Raw genomic sequence first — 23,717 nt, forward strand, 5'->3', positions numbered from 1 at the left:
AGGGATTTCCCTGGTGGTCCAGTGGGTGAGACTCCACACTCTCAGTGCAGAGGGCCTGGGTTCCAACCCTCATCAGGGAACTAGATCCCGCATGCATGCCACAATTAAGAGTCCGCATGCCACAACTAAAAGATCCCGTATGCTGCAACGAAGATCCTGAGTGCCACAACTAAGAACCAGGACAGCCAAAATAAATAAATAGATAGATAAATAAATAATAATAACAATAATAATAATAAAGTGAGCCCTTTCCCTATTTCTAGGTTGTTTCTTCATAATTAAAGCTTCTGTAAAGTGAGTCTGTTTTTTTTAAAACGACACCTGAATTCTTAACGTGGGATTATTATCCTGAGGTCTAGATAGGCTTTAAAGTTTGCGAACTCCCTGAAACAGTAGGAAAGAAAATGTTTTTTTCTACAGAGATGGTTCACAGCTTTCATCAGATTCCTGCAAGGGGGTGTTTGACTCAAAACTACTATCTGATTAGAGGTCTCCCAAAAGCTAATCTAATATATTGTCACAAAGCTGTGTAAGGCACAAATGTGTTAGTTTTTATCTTCCCTATTTGAAAATGGAAAAATTATTCTCTCTCATATTCATCAGTATGGGCCAGTTCTCAAGATGAAGAAGCATTTGTCTTATTGCACTGGAAATATTTTTCACCATTCTTGGTGGCCATAGCTACTGTCAGGGTTCCTTTAAAGATGTGTGGGGCTTTGGATGAAGAGATTTCTGGAATGTCCATTCTCCAAAATTTAGCCAAAATAATCTTTCCGAAACAGAAATCAGACCATGTATCTCTGCTGCTTAAGACCTTTCCATAGTTCTCCTTTGCTCTTAAAGTCCAAAAAAGTTAATGTGACTTAGAAGAATGTAAGCTCCATGATAATGAGGGAATCTGATTAGTTTGATGATACAGCACCAATTCCCTGAACAGTGCCTGGCCTACAGGAGCTCCCATTTATATGTAGTAAAGCATTTACCAACTACCCACCTGTATAAGGGAAGAACAGACCCATTATATTCCACATAATGATGATGATAGTGAAAAACATTTTAAAAAGATAAATTACTCTATGTAGATTACCTGAGTGGTGTCATCTGATGTATCCTCCTCATTTTCCTTGGAAGCTCTGCTGTAATATAAAGTTGTTTCACTCATGGCAAGACTGACAATTTGTTCAATGATAAAGATTTCCATTTCCAAATATTGAGACCCCATAAATTATATCCTTTAACTTATTAAAAATAACATCATTATAAAAATAAATTTACGAAATTAAACATTTATGATGAACATTAATCCAACAGCTTGATTTCTTATAAAATGTAGATAGATTTGAATTTTCTTGTTAACTCTTTTAAAAATACATTAATCAGTTTTTTTATTATAAATGTAATACATGTTCCTGGTATTTAAACAAAACATAAACAAGGTAGAACACAGTTCCTCTCGCGCAATATTACCCTAGAATGGAGCAACATGATGCACTGTCTTGCAGGATGATGACAACTTATTCTAACACCTATAGTTGTATTTGAGTGCATATTTCTTCCATTCTTAACAATACTAGACTTCATGGATTTTTTTTTAACTCTTTGCCAATCTAAAGTTTTAGAAAAGATAATGCATTTCAATTTGAACTTGTACCATTAATGATGCAGACTACCTTTTTATACATTAAATGGTATTTCTAGTTCTGTGAATTGTCTATTCATACTCATTATACATTAATTTTTTCTTTAGTGTAAAATGCAGCATGCATATAGAAGAGTATATAATGTACGCACAGAGTTTAAAGAATAATACTAAAGTGAACAATTATGAACCTACCAGTGAGCATAAGCAACAGAAATGACTTGTTCTTTTGGAGTTCCTATGTGCCTCTCTTCAAATGCATCTGACCCCTTAATATTTGCATTCAATGCTACAAATTTCCCTCTAAGCACTGCTTTTGCTGCATCCCACAAATTTTGATAAGTTGTATTTTAATTTTCATTTAGTTTGAAATCTTTTCCTTTCTTTCTTTTTAGATTTCTTCTTTGTGTTATTAAGAAGCATGTTGTTTAATCTTCAAGTATTTTGGAATTTTCCAGCTTTCTGTTGTTGATTTCTAGTTTAATTGCATTGTGGTCTGAGAGCTGGCATTGTATGATATCCATTTGTTTAAATTTGTTAAGGTGTGTTTTATGACACAAAATATGGTCTTGGTGAATGTTCCATGTGAGCTTGAGAAGAATGTGTATTCTACTGTTGTTGGATGAGGGAGACTATAGATGTCAATTATAGCCAGCTGATTGATGGTGCTTTTGAATTAGAATATGTCCTTATTGATCTTCGCCCTGCTGAATCTGTCCATTCCTGATAGAAGGGTGTTAAGGTCTCTAATTATAATAGTGGATTCATCTACTTCTACTTGCAGTTCTATCATTCTTGCCTCAAGTATTTTGATGCTTTGTTATCAGGCACATACACGTTAAGGTTTGCTGACTGTTACATTTTCTCAGAGAATGACCCCTTTATCATTATATAATGGCCTTCTTTATCCCTGATAACTTTCCCTGTTTTGAAGTTAGCTCTTTCTGAAATTAATATAACTACTCCTATTTTCTTTCTTTTTTTTTGAGAGTCGGGAGTTAAGTTTTATTGGGGGCAAAATGAGGACTGCAGCCCAGGAGACAGCGTTTCAGATAACTGAAAAACTGCTCTGCTATTTTCTTTTTTAAAGATCATAATGCTATCATTTATTGGATGAAAAAAACAAAGAAGAAAAAGAATTGTTTTGGAATGTTTGGGGGAAAAACAGCTTGCTTATAAGTAAAATTCTTTCTCTTTGAAATGAGTTAGTAAAAAAGAAAACAATCTTCATTATATGAAATAACAATGCCAGGTAGGAAAAGCAGCACACAAGAATATATTTTTGGATATAAAAATTTATATTTATATTTATATATAGTTATGCCATCATCAGCATTCAAAATTAGCTGAGTATCTATACAATTACACATATTGATTCATGTTTTAACGAAGTGTTTTAAAAGCTCATCATATTAGAACAGGCACAATATTCTGAAGGCATAAAAATTCCCCATGGATTTTTGAACATCCTTACCCTCAACTTCACAATCAGAATGTACAAAAGCAGTGAAAGATCAGAGTTCAGAGGTGTTTTATTTTTCTTTTCCTTGATCAAAGTGCCTAAGTCAAGCAGATACATTGAAAAAGGCAAAATAAACCCTTTGCATAGCAGAAGATTGCAAGATTGTATGTAAACTATGATTCTCCTTTAGGACATTACACAAGTACAAGGTACATCTGTACTTAGAATAAGGCTCATTATCTCTTCTTGCAGCATGAATGTTCAACAGGCAGAGAGCAACACTCTGCCCAGGGACCAGTCTCAATTTGGTCTCAAAGAATGCCTCCCAAGGATCCACAAGGACAATAAGTCTAGGCAGCCATTTATATCAGGGAACTTTTGTCCCCACTATGTCTACTTTTTGGTGCTGTCTATTAAATGTAGTGACATTACTTTGTTGTGAATATACACATTAGTGTTATTACGATGCTGTGGACTGACCTTTCACTCCAAATAGCCATGTTCCCCCATCTAGTGAACTCACTCTTCCCTGGTTTCAGTTCACCCTGTCTATAGAAAATTTTTTTTACATTTCCAAGCCCAGTGTCAGTTTATCAGCTCCTGCTAAGAAGGATATAATTTTATTTGGTCAATTTACATTAACAATATGGTCAGCCTGTTAAACTTTAGCCATTCTAATAGGTGTGTGGTAGTACGTCACTGTTTTAATTTGCAATACCCTAATGACTAATGGCATTGAACATATTTTTCAAGTGCTTATTCGTCACTTGTATATCTTCTTTGGTGAAATATCTGTTCAAATCTTTTGTTTATTAGATTATTTTCTTGAATTTTGAGAATTCTTTCTATATTATATCAATACATACAACTTCTTTATTAGATATATACTTTGCAAATATTTTCTCTTAGTCTATGAATTATCTTTTCATTCTCTTCATATAGTCTTTTTTTTTTTTTTTTGGGTTCGTGGGCCTCTCACTGTTCTGGCCTCTCCCGTTGAGGAGCACAGGCTCCGGACACGCAGGCTCGGCGGCCATGGCTCACGGGCCTAGCCGCTCCGCGGCATGTGGGATTCTCCCGAACCGGGGCACGAACCCGTGTCCCCTGCATCGGCAGGAGTACTCCCAACCACTGCGCCACCAGGGAAGCCCCATATAGTCTTCTTTTTTTTTTTAATATACTAAAGCTTTATTTGAATCATTATACAGAGGGATTAATATCCCTTTTTTATTGTTGAATAATATTTTATTATAATTATGGTTAATTATTCAGGTTTTTCTAGTTTTTTACTGTGACAATGCCACAATAAATGCCTTCATACATTTATCTTAGATACATGTATGTTTGATTACAAAAGTCCCAAAAGTAGTACTGCTAGTTCAAAAGTATGACTATTTTAAATTTTAACACATTTCCAGATCATTTCCTCCAGTTTGAAGCAACTCATACTCAAATGAACAAAGTCTAAGGCCTGGATGAACCTTGAGGACATTCTTCTAAATAAAATAAGCCAGTCAAAGAAAGACAAATACTACATGATCCCACCTATATTAGGTATCTAAAATAGTCAAATTCATAGACTCAAAGAGGAACAGTGGCTGCCAGGGGCTAAGGGGAGGGGGAAATGGGGAGTTACTAATCAATGGGCATAAAATTTCAGTTAAGTAAGATGAATAAGTTCTAGAGACCTACTGTACAGCACTGTGCCTACAGTTCACAATACTGTATGGAACACTTAAAATTTTGTGAAGAGGGTAGATCTCATGTTAAGTGCTCTTACTACAGTAAAATAAAATAAAATAAAGCAAAATAAAATAATTAATAGTCAATGCAAATTAAAGGAAGAATAATAACCTATTTCTTCATATAGTCTTTGAATGGGCAGGCATTTTTACTTTTGGTTATGTCCATTTAACCCATTTTTTCTTTTGTGGATCATGCTTTTGGTGTAATATCTAAGACATCTTTGCCTGATCCAAGGTTTCAAGATTTTCTTCATTATTGTCTAGAAGTTTTATAGTTTTAGGTTTTACATTTAGGTCTATATTGTATTTTGAGTAATTTTCTTTTTTTTTTTTTTTTGATTGACGTTTCATTCTTGTTTGTGGCAACTTCTGAGCTCCTCACATGCCAGACTGGAAATTACAAGTCCTTGCCTTTTCATTTTGTTCAAGTTTTTTTGTTTGTTTGTATTTTGTTTTTGCTGTTATAATAAAGTTTAAAGTTTAAAATTTCTAAGTAATCGAATCAATCAACCTTTTTCCTTATGGCTCTTCAGTTTTTCTTACACTAATAAGATTTTTTAAATTCTACATTTTTTCCTATTTTTATTTTTTTGTGTGCTTTATTTTTATTTATCTGGAATTCATTTTTGCTAATGTTCTGAGGTTAGGACCCAACTTACATTTTTTTCCAAGTGGATAATCTAATTTTCCTAACACAAAGATAAATACAAATAATGGAAATATAACCTAGTACACAACCTCTATGGGAGGCAATTTGGAAACATCTATCAAAAGTACAGATGTACAAACCATTTGATCAGAAATTATACTTCTATGACTCTGGTCTATGGATATACTTGCATGTATGCAAAATGACACATATACAAGGTTATTCATGAAGTAAGTATTGTAAAACAATATCAGAAACAACTTTAAAGTCTACTAGCAGGGATTAACTAAATGAATCCCAGTGTAACCATATAATAGAAACTATGTAGCTGTTTTAAAGAAATTAGAACTACCACATTGGTAAAGGGGAAAAAAGCAAGGTACAGAATAACGTGTAAAGATGATATCATTTGTGTCAGGAAAGGAAAAAACAAAGAATACATTAATCTTATTGTATAGGCATAAATTATCTCTGGAAGGACACACAGAAAACTGGAAACACTGATTACTTTCAGGATGGAATGAGGTAGCTCAAGCACAAATGGTGAGGGAGACTTTTCACTATATACACCTTTTTTCCCCACATCTTTATTAGAGTATAAATGCTTTACAATATTGTGTTAGTTTCTGCTGTACAACAAAGTGAATCAGCTATATGTATAGATATATCCCCATATCCCCTCACTCTTGAACCTCCCTCCCACCATCCCTATCCCATCCCTCTAGGTCGTCAAAAGCACCGAGCTGATCCCCCTGTGTATATACACCTTTGTACAATGTGCTTATTAAAATAATAAATAAAAATTAAAAAGCCCAACTTAGATATCACCTCTAAAACAAAATAAAACAAAAATAATGGGAATTTAGTAAAAGGAAAAAATGTTTTAAATATTAATGCTTTAAATATAAATAAATAATGAATTAAATATAAATAACAAATACACAGGGATTTGTTATGCTATTAGTATTTTCAGTCAAAAAAAGTAATTGAATTATATTCAAAAGGCACTAACAGAGTAGGTGGCAGGATTATGGGTATTTTAATTTTTCTTCTTTTCAATATTTTCTGTTTTTCCTTCAATGAACACATTTCTGTGATAAAATAAGTCGTTTATATTTTATTTATTTATTTATTTATTTATTTTTGGGGTGCTGCGCGGGCTTTCTCTAGTTGCGGCGAGCAGGGGCTACTCTTCGTTGCGGTGTGTGGGCTTCTCATTGCGGTGGCTTCTCTTGTTGCAGAGCATGGGCTCTAGGTGCATGGGCTTCAGTAGTTGTAGTGTGCAGGCTCAGTAGTTGTGGCTTGCAGGCTCTAGAGTGCAGGCTCAGCAGTTGTGGCACATGGGCTTAGTTGCTCCACGGCATGTGGGATCTTCCTGAACCAGGGCTCGAATCCCCATCCCCTGCATTGGTAGGTGGATTCTTAACCACTACACCACCAGGGAAGTCCCAAAATAAGATTTTTTAATATTAAAATTTTAAAATAGAAATAAGTTGAAACTCAGAAAAAAATCACTATGTTGAATGCTTTCTGCAGCTCATATAAGATGTTCATTATTTGGGTAAAAATAGAAAGACTGGAGGATTTAAAGACAATATTGGTAAAAATGGAAGAAGAATCTCCTTCTACTACTATCTTCCAATTCATGCGACCCACACACAAACAGCTTTGATCAAATGGTTGGTTCCAGAAAATTCCTGGACAACTATTCAAGTCTAAGGTAACTCATGTTATTCTAAGGAGGTAAAATGAAATTCTGAAGACATGTTAGTTCACATTAGCATCTATCAAGTTAACAGGGTGTGGGCTTCCCTGATGGCACAGTGGTTAAGAATCTGCCTGCCAATGTAGGGGACATGGGTTCAAGCCCTGGTCCGGGAAGATCCCACATGCCGTGGAGCAACTAGGCCTGTGCGCCACAACTGCTGAGCCTGCGAGCCACAACTGCTGAGCCTGCGTGCTGCAACTACTGAAGCCCATTCGCCTAGAGCCTGTGCTCCGCGACAAGAGAAGCCACCGCAATGAGAGGCCCCTGCACCGCAATGAAGAGTAGCCCCTGCTCGCCACAACTAGAGAAAGCCCGCGCACTGCAACGAACACTCAATACAGCCAAAAATAAATAAATACATTTATTTAAAAAAAAAAAGTTAACAGGATGCTTTTTTAGAAGGATGTGTAGGGTAGAGAATGTCCTCAGTCAAACATACAGGATGTGTTAAGAGTGTCATCTTCACAAATGTCTGAGAATAATTTTTATCATCAAGCCTGCATTCACCTGCACAGGTGAAAAGATGAAATTTCTCAGAACAATATCCCAGCAAATAAGGCAAACCAGTTTTCTATGGTGATGTATTATCTATTTAGGCAACTGGTATTCACAATCAGGTTTTCTTAAGTTCTTTATGTGTTAAGTAATGTGCAAAAATACCTTTGCTTGGGAGGAATCTGCAGCTGCTCAAAGTACAATTGGCCCAGGGAGTTTATGCTCATCACAACCTCTTCTTCAGATACCAAGTCTATCTTGAATGGGTTTGCTGTGATGTGACACTTCAGATCTCCTTTTCCATTTGCCAGTACGAGACTGCCTGTATCCCCTGAGCATGAAATCAGCCTGGAAAACAAGGCAGGAAGAGAAAAATAAATTGCTATAGGTTTACATGGCTCAATGCAATTCTCAATTCAATCAATATTCATGTGACATAGCACAGATAAGGCAGTAGAGAGCTGTAATTGAGAGCATGGGCTTTGGTGTCAGAAAGCTTGGACTAAACATAGCTCTCCCACGCACTAGGTGTATAACTGTGGACAAGTTAATCTTTCTAGTTCTTGGTTTCCTCATCTGTAAAGTGGAAATGATAAAAGCAAGAACAAATAGAGCTTTTTGAGAGGATTAAATGAGATCACACATGTAAAGCACTTGGCACAGAGCCTGGCACATAATAAGCACTCAGTAAATGTTAGCTCTCATCATCATTATTACTTTGGTCTGGACAGTCTAGTAACAAGTTGGTGCATACAATTTAAACATTTTGCTTTTCCTTCTCGTTCCAACCCTACACTCAGCAACTGAGTAAATAACACAGATTTGGTTATTGATTCACTCAGTCCAAAGTGAGATGGAAAGGTGAAGCTTTTGTTTACTTATCATCTGACTTCCAACAGCCCACTCTGACACGTAGACTTTTAGGATGCTTTGGATCCCCAGGAGTTATATAAGCTCAGAGACAGCACTTAAAATCCCTAGGTCTATCATCAGGAAAACAAGGGAGACTCAAATCAACAGAATTAGAAATGAAAAAGGAAAAGTAACAACTGACACTGCAGAAATACAAAGGATCATGAGAGAATACTATAAGCAAGTATATACCAATAAAATGGACAACCTGGAAAAAATGGACAAATTCTTAGAAAAGTACAACCTCCCAAGACTGAACCAGGAAGAAATAGAAAATATGAACAGACCAATCACAAGCACTGAAATTGAAGCTGTGATTAAAAATCTTCCAAGAAACAAAAGCCCAGGGCCAGATGGCTTCACAGGTGAATTCTATCAAACATTTAGAGAAGAGCTAACACCTATCCTTCTCATACTCTTCCAAAATATAGCAGAGGGAGGAAAACTCCCAAACTCATTCTACAAGGCCACCATCATCCTGATACCAAAACCAAACAAAGATGTCACAAAAAAAGAAAATTACAGGCCAAAACCACTGATGAACATAGATGCAAAAATCCTCCACAAAATACTAGCAAACAGAATCCAACAGCACATTGAGAGGATCATATGCCATGATCAACTGGGGTTTATCCCAGGAATGCAAGGATTCTTCAATATATGCAAATCAATCAATGTGATACACCATATTAACAAATTGAAGGATAAAAACCATATGATAATCTCGATAGATGCAGAAAAAGCTTTTGACAAAATTCAACACCCATTTATGATAAAAACTCTCCAGAAAGTGGGCATATATGACAAACCCACAGCCAACATCATTCTCAATGGTGAAAAACTGAAAGCATTTCCTCTAAGATCAGGAACAGGACAAGGGTGTCCACTCTCACCACTACTATTCAACATAGTTTTGGAAGTTTTAGCCATGGCAATCAGGGAAGAAAAAGAAATAAAAGGAATCCAAATTTGAAAAGAAGAAGTAAAACTGTCACTGTTTGCAGATGACATGATACTATACATAGAAAATCCTAAAGATGCCACCAGAAAACTACTAGAGCTAATCAATGAATTTGGTAAAGTAGCAGGATACAAATTAATGCACAGAAATCTCTTGCATTCCTATACATTAACAACAAAAAATCAGAAAGAGAAATTAAGGAAACAGTCCCATTTACAACTGCAACAAAAAGAAAAAAAAATACCTAGGAATAAACCTGCCTAAGGAGATAAAAGACCTGTATGCAGAAAACTATAAGATACTGATGAAATAAATCAAAGACGATACAAACAGATGGGAAGATATACCATGTTCTTGGATTGGAAGAATCAACATTGTGAAAATGACTATATTACCCAAAGCAATCTACAGATTCAATGCAATCCCTATCAAATTACCAATGGCATTTTCACAGAACTAGAACAAAAAATTTTACAATTTGTATGGAAACACAAAAGACCCTGAATAGCCAAAGCAATCTTGAGAAAGAAAAACAGAGCTGGAGGAATCAGGCTCCCTGACTTCAGACTCTACTACAAAGATACAGTAATCAAGACAGTATGGTACTGGCACAAAAACAGAAATATAGATCGATGCAACAGAATAGAAAGCCCAGAGATAAACCCATGCACATATGGTCACCTTATCTTTGAAAAAGGAGGCAAGAATATACAGTGCAGAAAAGACAGCCTCTTCAATAAGTGGTGCTGGGAAAACTGGACAGCTACATGTAAAAGAATGAAATTACAACACTCCCTAACACCATACACAAAAATAAACTCAAAATGGATTAAAGACCTAAATGTAAGGCCAGACACTACAAAACTCTTAGAGGAAAACATAGGCAGAGGACTCTATGACATAAATCACAGCAAGATCCTTTTTGATCCACCTCCTAGAGGAATGGAAATAAAATAAAAAATAAACAAATGGGACCTAATGAAACTTCAAAGCTTTTGCACAGCAAAGGAAACCGTAAACAAGACGAAAAGACAATCTGCAGAATGGGAGAAAATATTTGCAAACAAAGCAACTGACAAAGGATTAATCTACAAAATATACAAGCAGCTCATGAAGCTCAATATCAAAAAAAAAAAAACAATCCAAAAATGGGTGGAACACCCAAACAGACATTTCTCCAAAGTAGACATCAGATTGCCAACAAACACATGAAAAGACGCTGAACATCACTAATCATTAGAGAAATGCAAACCAAAACTACAATGAGGTATCACCTCACACTGGTCAGAATGGCCTTCGTCAAAAAAATCTAGAAACAATAAGTGCTGGAGACGGTATGGATAAAAGGGAACCCTCGGGCCTCCCTGGTGGCGCAGTGGTTGAGAGTCCGCCTGCCGATGCAGGGGATACGGGTTCGTGCCCCGGTCTGGGAGGATCCCATATGCCGCGGAGCGGCTGGGCCCGTGAGCCATGGCTGCTGAGCCTGCGCATCCGGAGCCTGTGCTCCGCAACGGGAGAGGCCACAACAGTGAGAGGCCCGCATACCACAAAAAAAAAAAAAAAAAAAAAAAAAAAAAAAAAGGGAACCCTCTTGCACTGTTGGTGGGAATGTAAATTGATACAACTACTATGGAGAACAGTATGGAGGTTCCTTAAAAAACTGAAAATAGAACTACCATACGACACAGCAATCCCACTACTGGGCATATACCCTGAGAAAACCATAATTCAAAAAGATACATGTACCACAGTGTTCATTGCAGCACTATTTACAGTAGCCAGGACATGGAAGCAACCTAAATGTCCATCAGCAGATGAATGGATGAAGAAGATGTGGCACATATATACAATGGAATATTACTCAGCCATAAACAGGAATGAAATTGAATTATTTGTAATGAGGTGGATGGACCTAGAGTCTGTCATACGGAGTGAAGTAAGTCAGAAAGAGAAAAACAAATACTGTATGCTAACGCACATATATGGAATCTAAAAAAACAGTACTGATGAACCTAGTGGCAGGGCAGGAATAAAGACACAGACGTAGAGAATGGACTTGAGGACACAGGGGCAAGGGGAAGCTGGGACGAAGTAAGAGAGCAGCATTGACGTATATACACCACCAAATGTAAAATAGATGGCTAGTGGGAAGCTGCTGCATAGCACAGGGAGATCAGCTCAGTGCTTTGTGATGACCTAGAGGGGTGGGATAGGGAGGGTGGGAGGGAGGCCCAAGAGGGAGGGGATATTGGGTTATATATATACATATAGCTGATTCACTTTGTTGTACAGCAGAAACTAACACAGAATTGTAAAGCAATTATCCTCCAATAGAGATATAAAAATAAAAAAATAAAATCCCTAGGTTTAGATATTTTTCTAGTGCATAGTCACCCTGGTCACAGGCCTCTTTAGGGAGGATTAGGAGGGATAGTTTATGATCTTATTATATCTTTACAACCTCCTCCATGGATTCTAGGCCTGCCCCTCAAGCAAGATGCTTTGGGTTCTGGAAATTAACTTTGTAGTTTGAGAGGTTGTGTCTCACTGTTCATCAAACCTAAATAGAGTTCTTTTGATTATTCTGTCACGTAGGACTCTAGTCCATGTATTTCAGTCTAATGGACCCCTTGACGTATTGTGGACTGCCCTGAGGCTTGAGCCATTTTGAGTACCACACAGGCCCTGTTATGGAAACACATCTACCTTGTCTCTTACAACTAAATGCTGCTACTTTGACTCTGCTACCTAGAGTCTCATGATTTCCCCTGAAATCAGGGAGCCCATTTTAATGGTACCATTCCCACTATTATCTCTAGCTCAGAAAAGACATTCACTCACTATAATGCTTTCCAAGTGTTCCCTCACTAATGTATTTCTCAATGAAGGGAGTATCTTTTGGATCCTTTGGAGAACAGAATTAGGGGCTAGGTGCATATGACATATCCACTTCAACATCTTTATCTCCCTAAGTCTACGAATCATTTCTTCTACACGGCACCAAGGAATTTCTGGTATCTCAGTTTCATTCAGCACAGTCCATAGCTGAGTTCAAGTTATACTTAACCAAGCAAATAATTAGAACCACTTTCAGCTGTCTAAGCTAGCATATTAAATCTGGATTCTCTGGTACCTGTAACCATGTCAGTAAATTTAGCATGATCCTAAAATTATGGTCCTTCCTTCTGGTCTAGAAGTCCCTCAGAAATCATTTCCATGCATATTTCCCAGATTTTTGCCAGTATAAAATCTTATCATTCTTTAGGTGTGTAAGCCTTTTTCTCCTGGGTTTGACTGTAATTGGCTCCCTAGGCATGTTGGGTTCTGACTCGATAGTGGGTTTGGAGGCAGTGAAGGGTGGTAAGGGTGAAGCACAGGGAGCACTGGAATCCCCTGGCACAGTATATTTCAGGTGAGGTTAACACAGGGTGTCCAAGCAGGTGAGATCAGCCTTATCAGATGGAGGAGAAGGAGCTGCTTCTGCTGAACTGGGAGGCTCAGTGGAATTTTGAGGTTTGGGACTCAGGGTTATCCAAATCTTCCCAAATGTTGCTATTCAATTTTGGGGAGTCCTACCTTTTCACAGTTGATGCCCTAAATTCATAGACCTGATGAAGCTGTGAATTCAACTTACGCTCTAATTCAGCAAACCACAGAACCTAACTGTATCTGATTTTCAGCTACAAGGACTCTGTAGATATGACTTTTAGGATTGTCATAGAAATCTGTTAGGTTTCTGACAATGCTAAGAATTTAAAAGCCTGAAACTGCTGTTTTCTTTAAGTTCTTCAGTGAAATTAATAGCAGCCAGGCCACCTCAGAGTTTTGAATTTTGTATGGCAATCATGCTATGCTATGGCCCCACCACTTGGTTTGCCAGAGCCGTGCTTTCAATAGGCACTCTATTTCAGGCAACCACAAGTAGTAATTTAAGTGACTGCCACAGAATGCCGTGGTTTATTGCTAGTCGTATTAATTTGCTAGAGCTGCCATAACAAAATACCACAGACTGGGTGGCTTAAACATCAGAAATTTATTTTCTCACAATTCTGGAGGCTGGAAATCCTAGATCAAAGTGTCAGCAGGTTTGTTTTCTTCTGAGGCTTTTCTTCTTGGCTTGTAGATGGCCATCTTCTTGCTGTGTCCTCACATGGCCATCCCTCTGTCTGTGTTATCTGTATCCTAATCTCCTCCTCTTACAAGACACCAGTCATATTGGATTAGGGCCCACCCTAATGACCCTATATTAACTTAATTACCTGTTCAAAGGCTCTATCTCGGAATAGTCACATTCTGAGGTATGGGGGGGTTAGGGCTTCAACATATGAGTCTGGTTGGGGAGGGTAGTATTCAGCCCAAAACACTAATATCTCACCATCTAATGAAAACCAGGTCCTCACTGCCTTCAAATCCAAGTAGATCAGCTAACTAAGCTCAGATTCCCATCCTTGAGGGTCTGTTGCTTATACTCATTCTGATATCAATGACTATGTTAACCAAAACTCAACTGTAGATAACAGAAACAACTCTGGCTATTTTAAGCAGAAAGTAAATGACTTAATATGGAGGAATTATTAGCTTACAACATCATGGAAGGTTTGAGGTAGCAGGTTCCTGGCTGAGTGTCCAGTAATGACTCCTAGAACAATACTGCATAGTTGCAGGCCAACAGAACTTCTCTCTTAGCTGGAATCAGGAAGCTGGGTAATCAGAAGTCAATGTGGCAACTGCTGGGCTCCAGGATCATGCCAACTTAGCTGCAATCAGAGATCGGGAAACCACTGCCCTAACTAGTGTCTCTAGAGTCATTCTATAGCTGCCGATGCACACCAGCAAAATGGGAGACTCAGTTCTGAAATCAAGATAACTGTAAGTGCATCTGATTGGTGGAACCTGGATTACATCAGAAACTAGCTACATGGGAGTCTGGGAAAAGGAGAAATGTAGTTTTTAGTTACTACAGTAGCCAAAGGTCCTCTAGAAAAAGGCTGAAATAGAAGCAAAACTAATATACCACATTTACTATACAATGCTAATATCACCCTGACTCCAAAACCTGGCAAAGATAGCACAGAAAAACTATAGACTAATGTTACTTATGAACACAGATGTAAAAATGTTAAAGGTCTACTAGTAAAATGAATCGTACAGGAGAGTAAAAAATAATGTAATGTGACCAAGAGGAAACACACACACACACACACACACACACACACACACACACACACACTCTCTCTCTCTCTCTCTTATTTGCCAAACTGCAAAGCCATGAGAATAGTCCCTTTTTAATTCTTATTTCCTAAGTTCTTAGCATATAGTAGTGGCTCAGTGATATATTTTAAATTTATGATAGCTCTAGCATAGCTAAATTAATTTCTCCTTATAATTTATTAACTTTTCTTTTGGCTGTGTCAGGTCTTAATTGCAACACGCAGGATCTCTGTTGTGGCATGTGGGCTCCTTCGTTGCGGTGCGCAGGCTCTTCATTGCAGCACGCGAACTTCTCTATAGTTGCAGCGTGTGGGCTCCAGAGCTCATGGGCTCTGTAGCTGCGGTGTGGAAGCTTAGCTGCCCTGCGGCATGTGGGATCTTAGTTCTCTGACCAAGGATGGAAACTGCGTCCCCTGCATTGGAAGGCAGATTCTTTACCACTGGACCACCAGGGAAGTCCCATAATTTATTAACTTTTTATTAGATTTTCATGGAAAAAAATAACCTACATAAAACTATGATAATGATGTAGTGAAAATTAAAGCATCTGGCATAATCTTATATTCCCTAGTGACATGATATAAAGAAAATAACAAACCAACAGACAGAACCAAGTTAAAATATCACCGGAAAATGTGCTGAGAACTGATGCAGATTCTGCAGGTACATGAAAAATGCTTTAATCCCCAAAGATTTTTTTTCCACCTAGAAACTGATTATTAATTTATCTCTGACTCTAAGACAGATTATATGTTAGACTTCTGAGACTGCCGTTAATTAAAAGTGAGTCAGTCTAACTGTATAAATTACTGTAAGCATGGGAGTTTTGCTAGTACATTAGATCTCTGGAGCCCTGCTGCTCATCTGAATGAGTCAATTAAACAGCTCTCCTGCTTGCTCCCAAAGTCTGGCTGATAAACCGCTTACTTTGTCAGGAGGAGAGACGATCAGAAGCTCTGCTTCTCCCCATTAATAAGTGCTGATGAGTCAAATGGTGGAGGAAGAGAGTATAGAATGGATAACATCAAAATGGATAAATTTATCCCCAAATAACTAAAAACTAACTCTGCAAATGGTTGTATCTTTGAAGAAACAAAATAAGAGACTCATACAAAAGCTGCTACTCAGGGTATGATAGAAGAACATATTGAGGGTGTATCCAAAAGCGTGTTTCTTGGCTTACCTTATAGTGCTTGGCTTGCTTGTGAGGACATCAGGAACTTCATATCTGGGTTTCAAGGGTGTTTCTTCATTGATTTTAAGCCTGAAAATATTTCCCTCTATACCATAAACTTCAGCCAGGAGAGGAACCTGGGAACGAACACACACGAGATTAGTTTCAACAGGTTACCCAGGTCAGTTCTACAAATTATGATAATTAGAAAACTATGTTTAAATTATTATAGGCCAACAACAACAACAAAAAAAACAAAAACAAAAACAAAAATTATTATAGGCCAAGCAAATTGGAGAACAATGGCAATCATGAAGGAAAGGCTTCCCAATCTATATGCACTTGCTTGGCTCTACCTGTAGTAGAAACAAACACCTCCTATGTGTTCTATGGTTAGGCAAACATATAATTGTCCAGACCAGGACTGTTAAGAGTGAGAGGGCTCTCTATTAATAATGATAGTGGATGACAGGCAAAAACTGAAACTGCCCTTGGAAAATTGGGACATGTGGCCCACTGTATCTATGATAAAATACAGGTATCTTAAGAATAAGTGTTTGGTGTTAAAACTAGAGTAACTGGATTCCAGTTGAATGAAAGATGAAGGGTAACAAGCCACAGAATAGAAAAGATAGACAGTAAAACGGTGGTCATTGGGGTTCTCTACTGTAGATGAATAAGGCTTCCTGTACACTTAGATTAAGGTCTGGGGAACTTTCTCTAGAGGCTGTGATATTCTCAGCTTTCTCAAGAGGATGGAGAATTTAGGTTAAATACTGCCTACGATGAAAGATGCAAGCAACATAGAATCATAAAGAGAATACAGATTTTGAGAAATAAAACAATAACAACAAACTCTGAAGGCAGAGATGGCTGGATTTAGATTACAAAATGAGGCATCAAGATTAGGGAAATATCCTAAGACAGTGGTTTTCAACTGATGTGCCATGCTGCACTGGTTGCAAATCATTAAGTACAGTATGATGCCAAATTCTGGTTACAACTGGGTCTATGTATTGTTACTATAATGTCTGTTAAATGAAAGGCTAAGCTGGGTAGCCTGTGTGAGGTAACACACAGAACAGGTATGCTGTGGTGCAAGCAAGATATAGGAAGCAGGGAGAATATTAATGCAGCACCAAAAAACAAAAACAAAAACAAAAACAATCCCTCCCCCCCAAAACGATGTTACTGGAACCTTGCTTCTTCAGAATATAGGAAAGTAGTCAGGGCACTTGAACAGTGACAGGACACTGAAGAGTGACCAGGTAAATAATGGTAAATAGGCTGTGGCTGCTTTTACAGACATTCTTAAAACAAGGTTATGATGTAGTACTGATTATACAATAATTATTTTTTCCCCAGCTTTATTGAGAAATAATTGACATATTGTGTAAGTTTAAGTTGTACAACTCCTTGATTTGATACTTATATATTGCCTTGAGTCAAATGGTGGAGGAAGAGAGTATATAAAGAAATGATCACCACCATAGCATTAGCTAACATCTGCATCTGCATCAAGTCACATAATTACCATTTCCTTTTTGTGGTGAGAACATTTAAGATCTACTCTCTTAGCAACTTCCAAGTATATAATAGAGTATTATTAACTACAATCACTATGCTGTTAGTCATCTTATTATAGTTGGAAGTTTGTACTCTTTGGCCAACACCTTCCCCTTTCCCCCACCCCCAATCATACTGTAATTACTGCTTATATGTTTAATGTTCTTTTGTATATTTGATTTACTTCAAGTGTGCCATCAGAATTCTAAGATTTGAAAATGTATCCAAGTATAAGGCTGAAATCCTGTTAGATTATGTATTCCCTCCCAAGTTAGACATAAATTTCCACTATTCTCTCAAATTTAATTCAACTAACATTTATTTGGCATCTAATATTGTGAAGTGCTGATTGCTGTGAAAAGGATGGCTAAACTCTTAGGGAGAGTGCAATTTAGAGGAGATGCAACACCTATGTAGTAACCGTAAAGTGTTTTATGATAAATGCTGAGACAGGACAAGGACACGTGCTGCGGGAGAACAAGGAAGCGGAATATTGATGACTGTAAGGAGAGGGATTCTGGGACATCTCTCTGGAGGAAGAGGGACTTAAGCAGGGCCTTGAGGGATTAGTAGGACTTTGGGTAGGCAAAAATGGGCAAGAACATCCTAAGCAGAGGGCACACAGGTTGTCCCTTATATGTGATTAACAAATTGCATTTAGTTTATATACTCAGAGATCCTCCCATTATTAGTAAAATAACTTTCTTAAAAATTTTTATTTTTTTAAACCAAAGACTGGTCTGATATGTTCTGTTCTTGAAAGCTGCAGCCTAGTAAAGAATCCTAATTATATGAGAGAAGGTAGCAATAACCCTGCTTTTCCTATAATAACCCTAGGCAAGCAAACATACAAATCAGAGTCAAAGCCCCACTTTGTTTTCATTTTAACTTAATTAAGCAAACCAATTTTGCCAATAGGTAACCCTTTTCAAAGCCAATATCCAGATTCATTCTTATCTCTTATTATCATTAACATAGTTTCATATTCCAAGCACATAATTTCCTTAGACCTTAGTATACATTTGCTTGTATGATCTGGCTCATGCTGTTTTTACTGGCTTAAAAAATCAACAGCAGCAGACTCTCAGAAGTTCAATAAGTAAAGCTACTTGGATTGAAAACAGCAGGGGGCCTCCCTGGTGGCGCAGTGGTTGAGAGTCCGCCTGCCGATGCAGGGGATACGGGTTCGTGCCCCGGTCTGGGAGGATCCCATATGCCGCGGAGCGGCTGGGCCCGTGAGCCATGGCTGCTGAGCCTGCGCATCCGGAGCCTGTGCTCCGCAACGGGAGAGGCCACAACAGTGAGAGGCCCGCGTACCACAAAAAAAAAAAAAAAAAAAAAAAAGAAAACAGCAGGAAGTGGCTCAGAGCCTCTACCATTGAGCCCCCTCCCCTCCCTGCATTGAGTCCTGAGACACCTCTACGGAAACCTCAGGGCTCTGTGCATGACAGTTTATAAACCACTTCCCTGGGCTTCTTAACTGCCAGTTATTGTCCAATTCTTCAACCAAAACCGGGCTGTCAAAAAGTCTGGACATGAATGTTATATCCTTCTATCTAAAACATTAAGAATTTCTAAACATTTCTGTTCTCTAGAGACCTGTTTGGACATTTATTTTGAAATAATATACAAATAAATTATTGAATCTCTATTAGTGATTAAAAATTACAATAAAAATATGTTGTTACAGAAGTTAGACTGCATAAACTCAGAATTATTTAATGTTAATATTTAGAAAATAGCAGTAAAAATTGCAGCAAGATGGATTTATGTAAAATAAGTGAAGAAACATAAAATTAAACATTTAAAATAAGGTGAGACAGCATGGGTTTTGCTCCCCTAGAAAGATTTAAGATGTGTAAATGTCCTCCTACACAGAGAAGATGAAATAAATCCTCAAAGAAAGGAATACATTTTGGAGGTTCATTTTAGTACCACAAGTCTCTACTTGGTTTTTCATTCAGAGGCTCACCTCCCATAATCTGGGAGAGCATAAATTCCCTTTTCCTATCTTATTTCTCCCATACCGAATAAAAATAAAGCCCAGTAGTTTGTCATCCCTAAGTCTAGTTTTTTTGGCCACAAGGGCAAAAATATGAGACAGGTTATAAAAATCATGGTGGTAAAAACAGCCTTGTCTGTACATTCAAACAGTGGAATGGATCACAGTTACATTAAAAGTTTTTTTTTTAATTTCACCCAAAACTAGTAGAGACTATGACTGAGTTAACAGAACAGCCCTCTAACAGCCCTCTATTTAAATGGTGGTGGGCATTAATAAGGGAAATTATGACCCCATCAACTTCTCCGTGATGGGTAGATCTTGCTTGTCCTCTGGAACCAGATCTCTCTACTATATTATAGGGAATAGTTAACCTAAAAGGCCTAGAGGAGTGAGCAAGGACCTCTCTCAGCTATTGGTCAAGACCTTCCAGGATTCAGAGAATGGTCTAAGATTCATTAAATTGCTGGAGGGCACTTATTGCCCCTTCCATAGCTGTAGCCAGTTGGTTTATTGCAAGCACTGATTCTCTATGGAGAATGCTGGTAAGTTCACGCTGGGCATTAGCATGTTCCCCAAGGACAATTAGCCTGTCCAGGTATGCTTCTGATTGCTTGGCCAGTTCCCCAATAAGATGCCTGTTCCTGGCCATTTCTGCAGGAACAGTCCTGGTTAACAAGTAGTAGTTGTTCCTCATCTGTTGAGGAGGTGGCTGGTTGGGCAAAGTCCCATTGCTTAGATGAAGATGCAAGGGATAACTTCATGGAGGTGCTCAGAGATATCCCTGTATCCTTGGAGAAGCTGCCAGAAGCGTTATCACTAGTGAAAACTTGCAAACAGGCTGCAAAATAAACATTTTGCCAAATAGTTCATCCATGTCATGAAAAAGCATAAAAATTAGCAATATAAAGTAGGTGTGTTCCAAACAGCCTTGCTAGCAGTGCTTTTCAGGTACACTCAGAAGATAGCATAAATTTCCCTGCTCTGGTGTCACAAGACTAGATCTTCTCTTTTTCTCAATCCACAACAAATTTTGACTGAAGGTAAAAAATTGATAATAGTAGGAAAAAAGAGGTCTAAAAAAGCAGTCAACACTTTACTGATAACTCCTTTAAGATTTTTTTCTGGAAGCTTCTTTATCAAATATCTCATTATTTTGTCATAAGAAATAGGACCCTATGTGAGAAAACTTAGGGATTTGAACCTGCAACCAACTTTTCTTCAAAGCCTAGATGTCCTGACCTAGAGGCAACACACAGGGCAACACTTCAGTTTGTTTTGTAACATTACTGTGTCCCAGGAACACCACGTTTGCTATGGACTGAATTGTGTCATTTGCCCCCCTTCCCAAACCCTCCCCATTCTCCAACCCTTCAATTCATATGTTGAAGCCCTAACCCTCAATGTGATGGCACTTGGAGATGGGGCCTTGGGAGGTGTTTAGGTTTTGATGAGGTCATGAGGGTGGAGTCATGATGGGATTACTGCCTTTACAGGAAGAGACCAGAGAGTTAGCTGTCTCTCCATCATGTGAATATACAGTTGACCCTTGAACAGAGATTTGAACAGCATGGGTCCACTTATACATGGATTTTTTTTCAATAAATACTTACTATAGTACCATACAATCCTTGGTTGGTTGAATCTGTGGATGTGGAACCATGTATACTGAGGGCTGACTGTGAAGTCATACTTGGATTTTCCACTGCTAACCCCTGCTTTGTTCAAGGGTCAACTGTACACTAAGGAGGTGGCAGTCTACAGGGCAGGAAGTGGGACCTTGATCTAGGACTTCCCAGACTCCAGAACTGTGAGAAATAAAGGTTTGTTAAGACACCCAGTTTATGTTATAGCAGTGTGAGCTCACTAAGACAACGGTGAATGAAACTTGGTTCTGTTTCCTGGTTGCTTATTAAGTGGCAGGTTGGGAGAAGGGAATTGGGAAGAAGGATTTCAAAAATTAACAACAAAGCCTGACTACAAAATTATTGCTTTAAGAGTTTTAATGGTGTGAGGGCAGGTAGGCACTAAGAGTACTGGGTTTGTCAGAATCTGCCTCATCAGTGAAATCTGAGAACCGCAGCTGTGAGCTGAATAGGATCCTCTTGGACTTTGGGATCTGTCTCTCTGAACCTGAAATAAAAAGCTATCATTCTGAATAAGTGGATGTATGTGGCTTTTTAAAAATCTCCAGATCATATCCATACCATATCCTACTGTGAAATCTCCCATGAAACACCCATCTCATCCCAGAAACAACCTCTAGTGGAGGCTCCTTGACTATGCAGTGAGCAGGATACAAGGTTCAGACAATTTTAGAAATTACTGTTTGGATCTTTGTTGTCCCTACCAAACTGATAGAGGGCACGAAGCCTTAAGTCCCTATTAGTCATCTCAGCTCCAAGTGACAAGGAGGACATTAAAATGACGTTCAGTTCAGAATTTTAGGGTGACCTCCCAAAACATACATTGCATGCATTTGCCTGACATCAGAGCATGCACATTCCCTGTGCAGCACTGTTATTTCCAACACCTGAACATTGTGTCTGTTCCAAGGGATCCTCAAAGTTCTCAGTCTTGGGAGCCACGTTGCTGACATCCTGGATCACTTGCCCTTTGCTTGTCCGGCTCCTCAGCTCCCTTCTGAGACATGTGCTGTCTTGTGCTGAGCTCCCGTGGGTCCTCCTGGACTGTGGCTTCTTTTCCCTTGAAGGCATCCATATCTGGTTGGCTCTGGTTCTGGCACCTGACCTGAACAGCATTGTCCCTCATATTTTCAGGATCCAAAGAGAGGTGTGTACAGAGAAAATGACCTATAGTCTTGTAAAAGGCAGTGCGAGAGGATCCACCACTAACTTCACTGGTATGGAGATGCATCGTGAAGTTGCATTTTGGCCCACACTGGTATTCCGAGTGCCTCATTTACTCTGCCTCGGCATGTGTCATCACGACAGTGGATTGTTCAGGTGCTCAACAGACTGAGCCTCCCCAAGGACAGAAAGGGACTCTTGCCCTGACCATGGGACAGCTGCAACTCTCTGAGGCTAGACACATCAGAGGCAAGAAGGAAAAAGAGCAAATGACAGGAAAAATGAGAAAGGAAGGGATCTGACTGCTGGTATTAAAGGCCTACTGACTTCTGGAAGGTCTCTGGTGGACTCCTTGCATTTCCTGGAGCCAACTGCTTCTGCTGACCCTGAATACAGGGGTTAGGCGGGGCATTGGGCTATTAGACCACATGCAAATGGCGGGTGGCTCTCTAGGAAAGAAATTAATGCTGCCCCATGTTCTCCCATGAACAGCTTTCAAACTTGGCTACAAAAGGATGTAAAGTTTGGGAGACCTGGATCAGTAGTTGAGGAACTATGACTTCCGGGGTACCATGAGCTGTGAACTCAAAGGTTGCACAGATGCCAAGCAAGGAGGGAAATTCCTCCAGAAAAAAATGAGTGGTATTAAGAAGTAGCACTAGGTTTTGAAGAAAGGCTAACCATCCCTTCAGTGTAGTTAAGAGAAAAGAACTAAGTGTGCTGCTACCACAACTACATCCTTAAGTAACCATAAGTGGGGAAAAAGGGACGGGGATAGAGAACACAAACTGTTGATATGATTCTAGCCCCTATTTTGAATTCAGGCAAGAAAGTTATGTTAGAGGATTCTACATCTTTGAAGTGACTAAAATCTCTAAAACTTCATATGGAAGGTAGCCTTCCTCACTGTGCCATTGCACCTCCTGCCTGGGAATAAAGTTGAGTCTCCCGACTAAGTTAAAGGCCTTACAAATGTTACAAAGAACGCCCTGATGTTGTGGGGCAGTGTTTGCTCTGTCTTCTCCGAGAAGATTCCTCAGTGTAATGTTATACAGCAAGCGCTACGGTAGTCACAAGATCTCTCACAATGCTGCGGTGAAAGTGGGGATGTCTTCTCAGTCTGCTTCCCAGAACTGGGATTTGTTAGTGAGCTGATGGAATTACTATCTAAGCTGTTATGGGACTAGACTGCATGTCTTTACCTATGTCCTTCAGCCAATTACCAATTAAACCAGGTTGGTCTGGGAGGCCTTAGAAGCTTAGGACACCTTTCGAAGACAGGGGAGGATGTGAAGTGAGGGTCAGGTTGGAAGCATCAGCTAC

At 38.7% G+C, this 23,717-nt stretch overlaps 1 protein-coding gene across 2 annotated transcripts in view; it reads right to left on the bottom strand.

The window, feature by feature from the left end:
• GANC (glucosidase alpha, neutral C) overlaps nucleotides 1-23,717 on the bottom strand; it is a gene marked incomplete at both ends in the record, with an annotated part of 69,988 nt that overhangs the window by 38,516 nt on the left and 7,755 nt on the right. For both annotated transcript variants that reach the window (XM_079699903.1, XM_079699902.1), the window contains 3 exons: nucleotides 1,088-1,136; nucleotides 7,924-8,106; nucleotides 16,026-16,153. In XM_079699903.1, the coding sequence (XP_079556029.1) occupies nucleotides 1,088-1,136; nucleotides 7,924-8,106; nucleotides 16,026-16,153 (360 nt within the window). The remainder of the gene's footprint in view (nucleotides 1-1,087; nucleotides 1,137-7,923; nucleotides 8,107-16,025; nucleotides 16,154-23,717) is intronic.

This window comes from Hyperoodon ampullatus (assembly GCF_949752795.1).
Source record: "Hyperoodon ampullatus genome assembly, chromosome: 3".
Taxonomy (NCBI): domain Eukaryota; kingdom Metazoa; phylum Chordata; class Mammalia; order Artiodactyla; family Ziphiidae; genus Hyperoodon; species Hyperoodon ampullatus.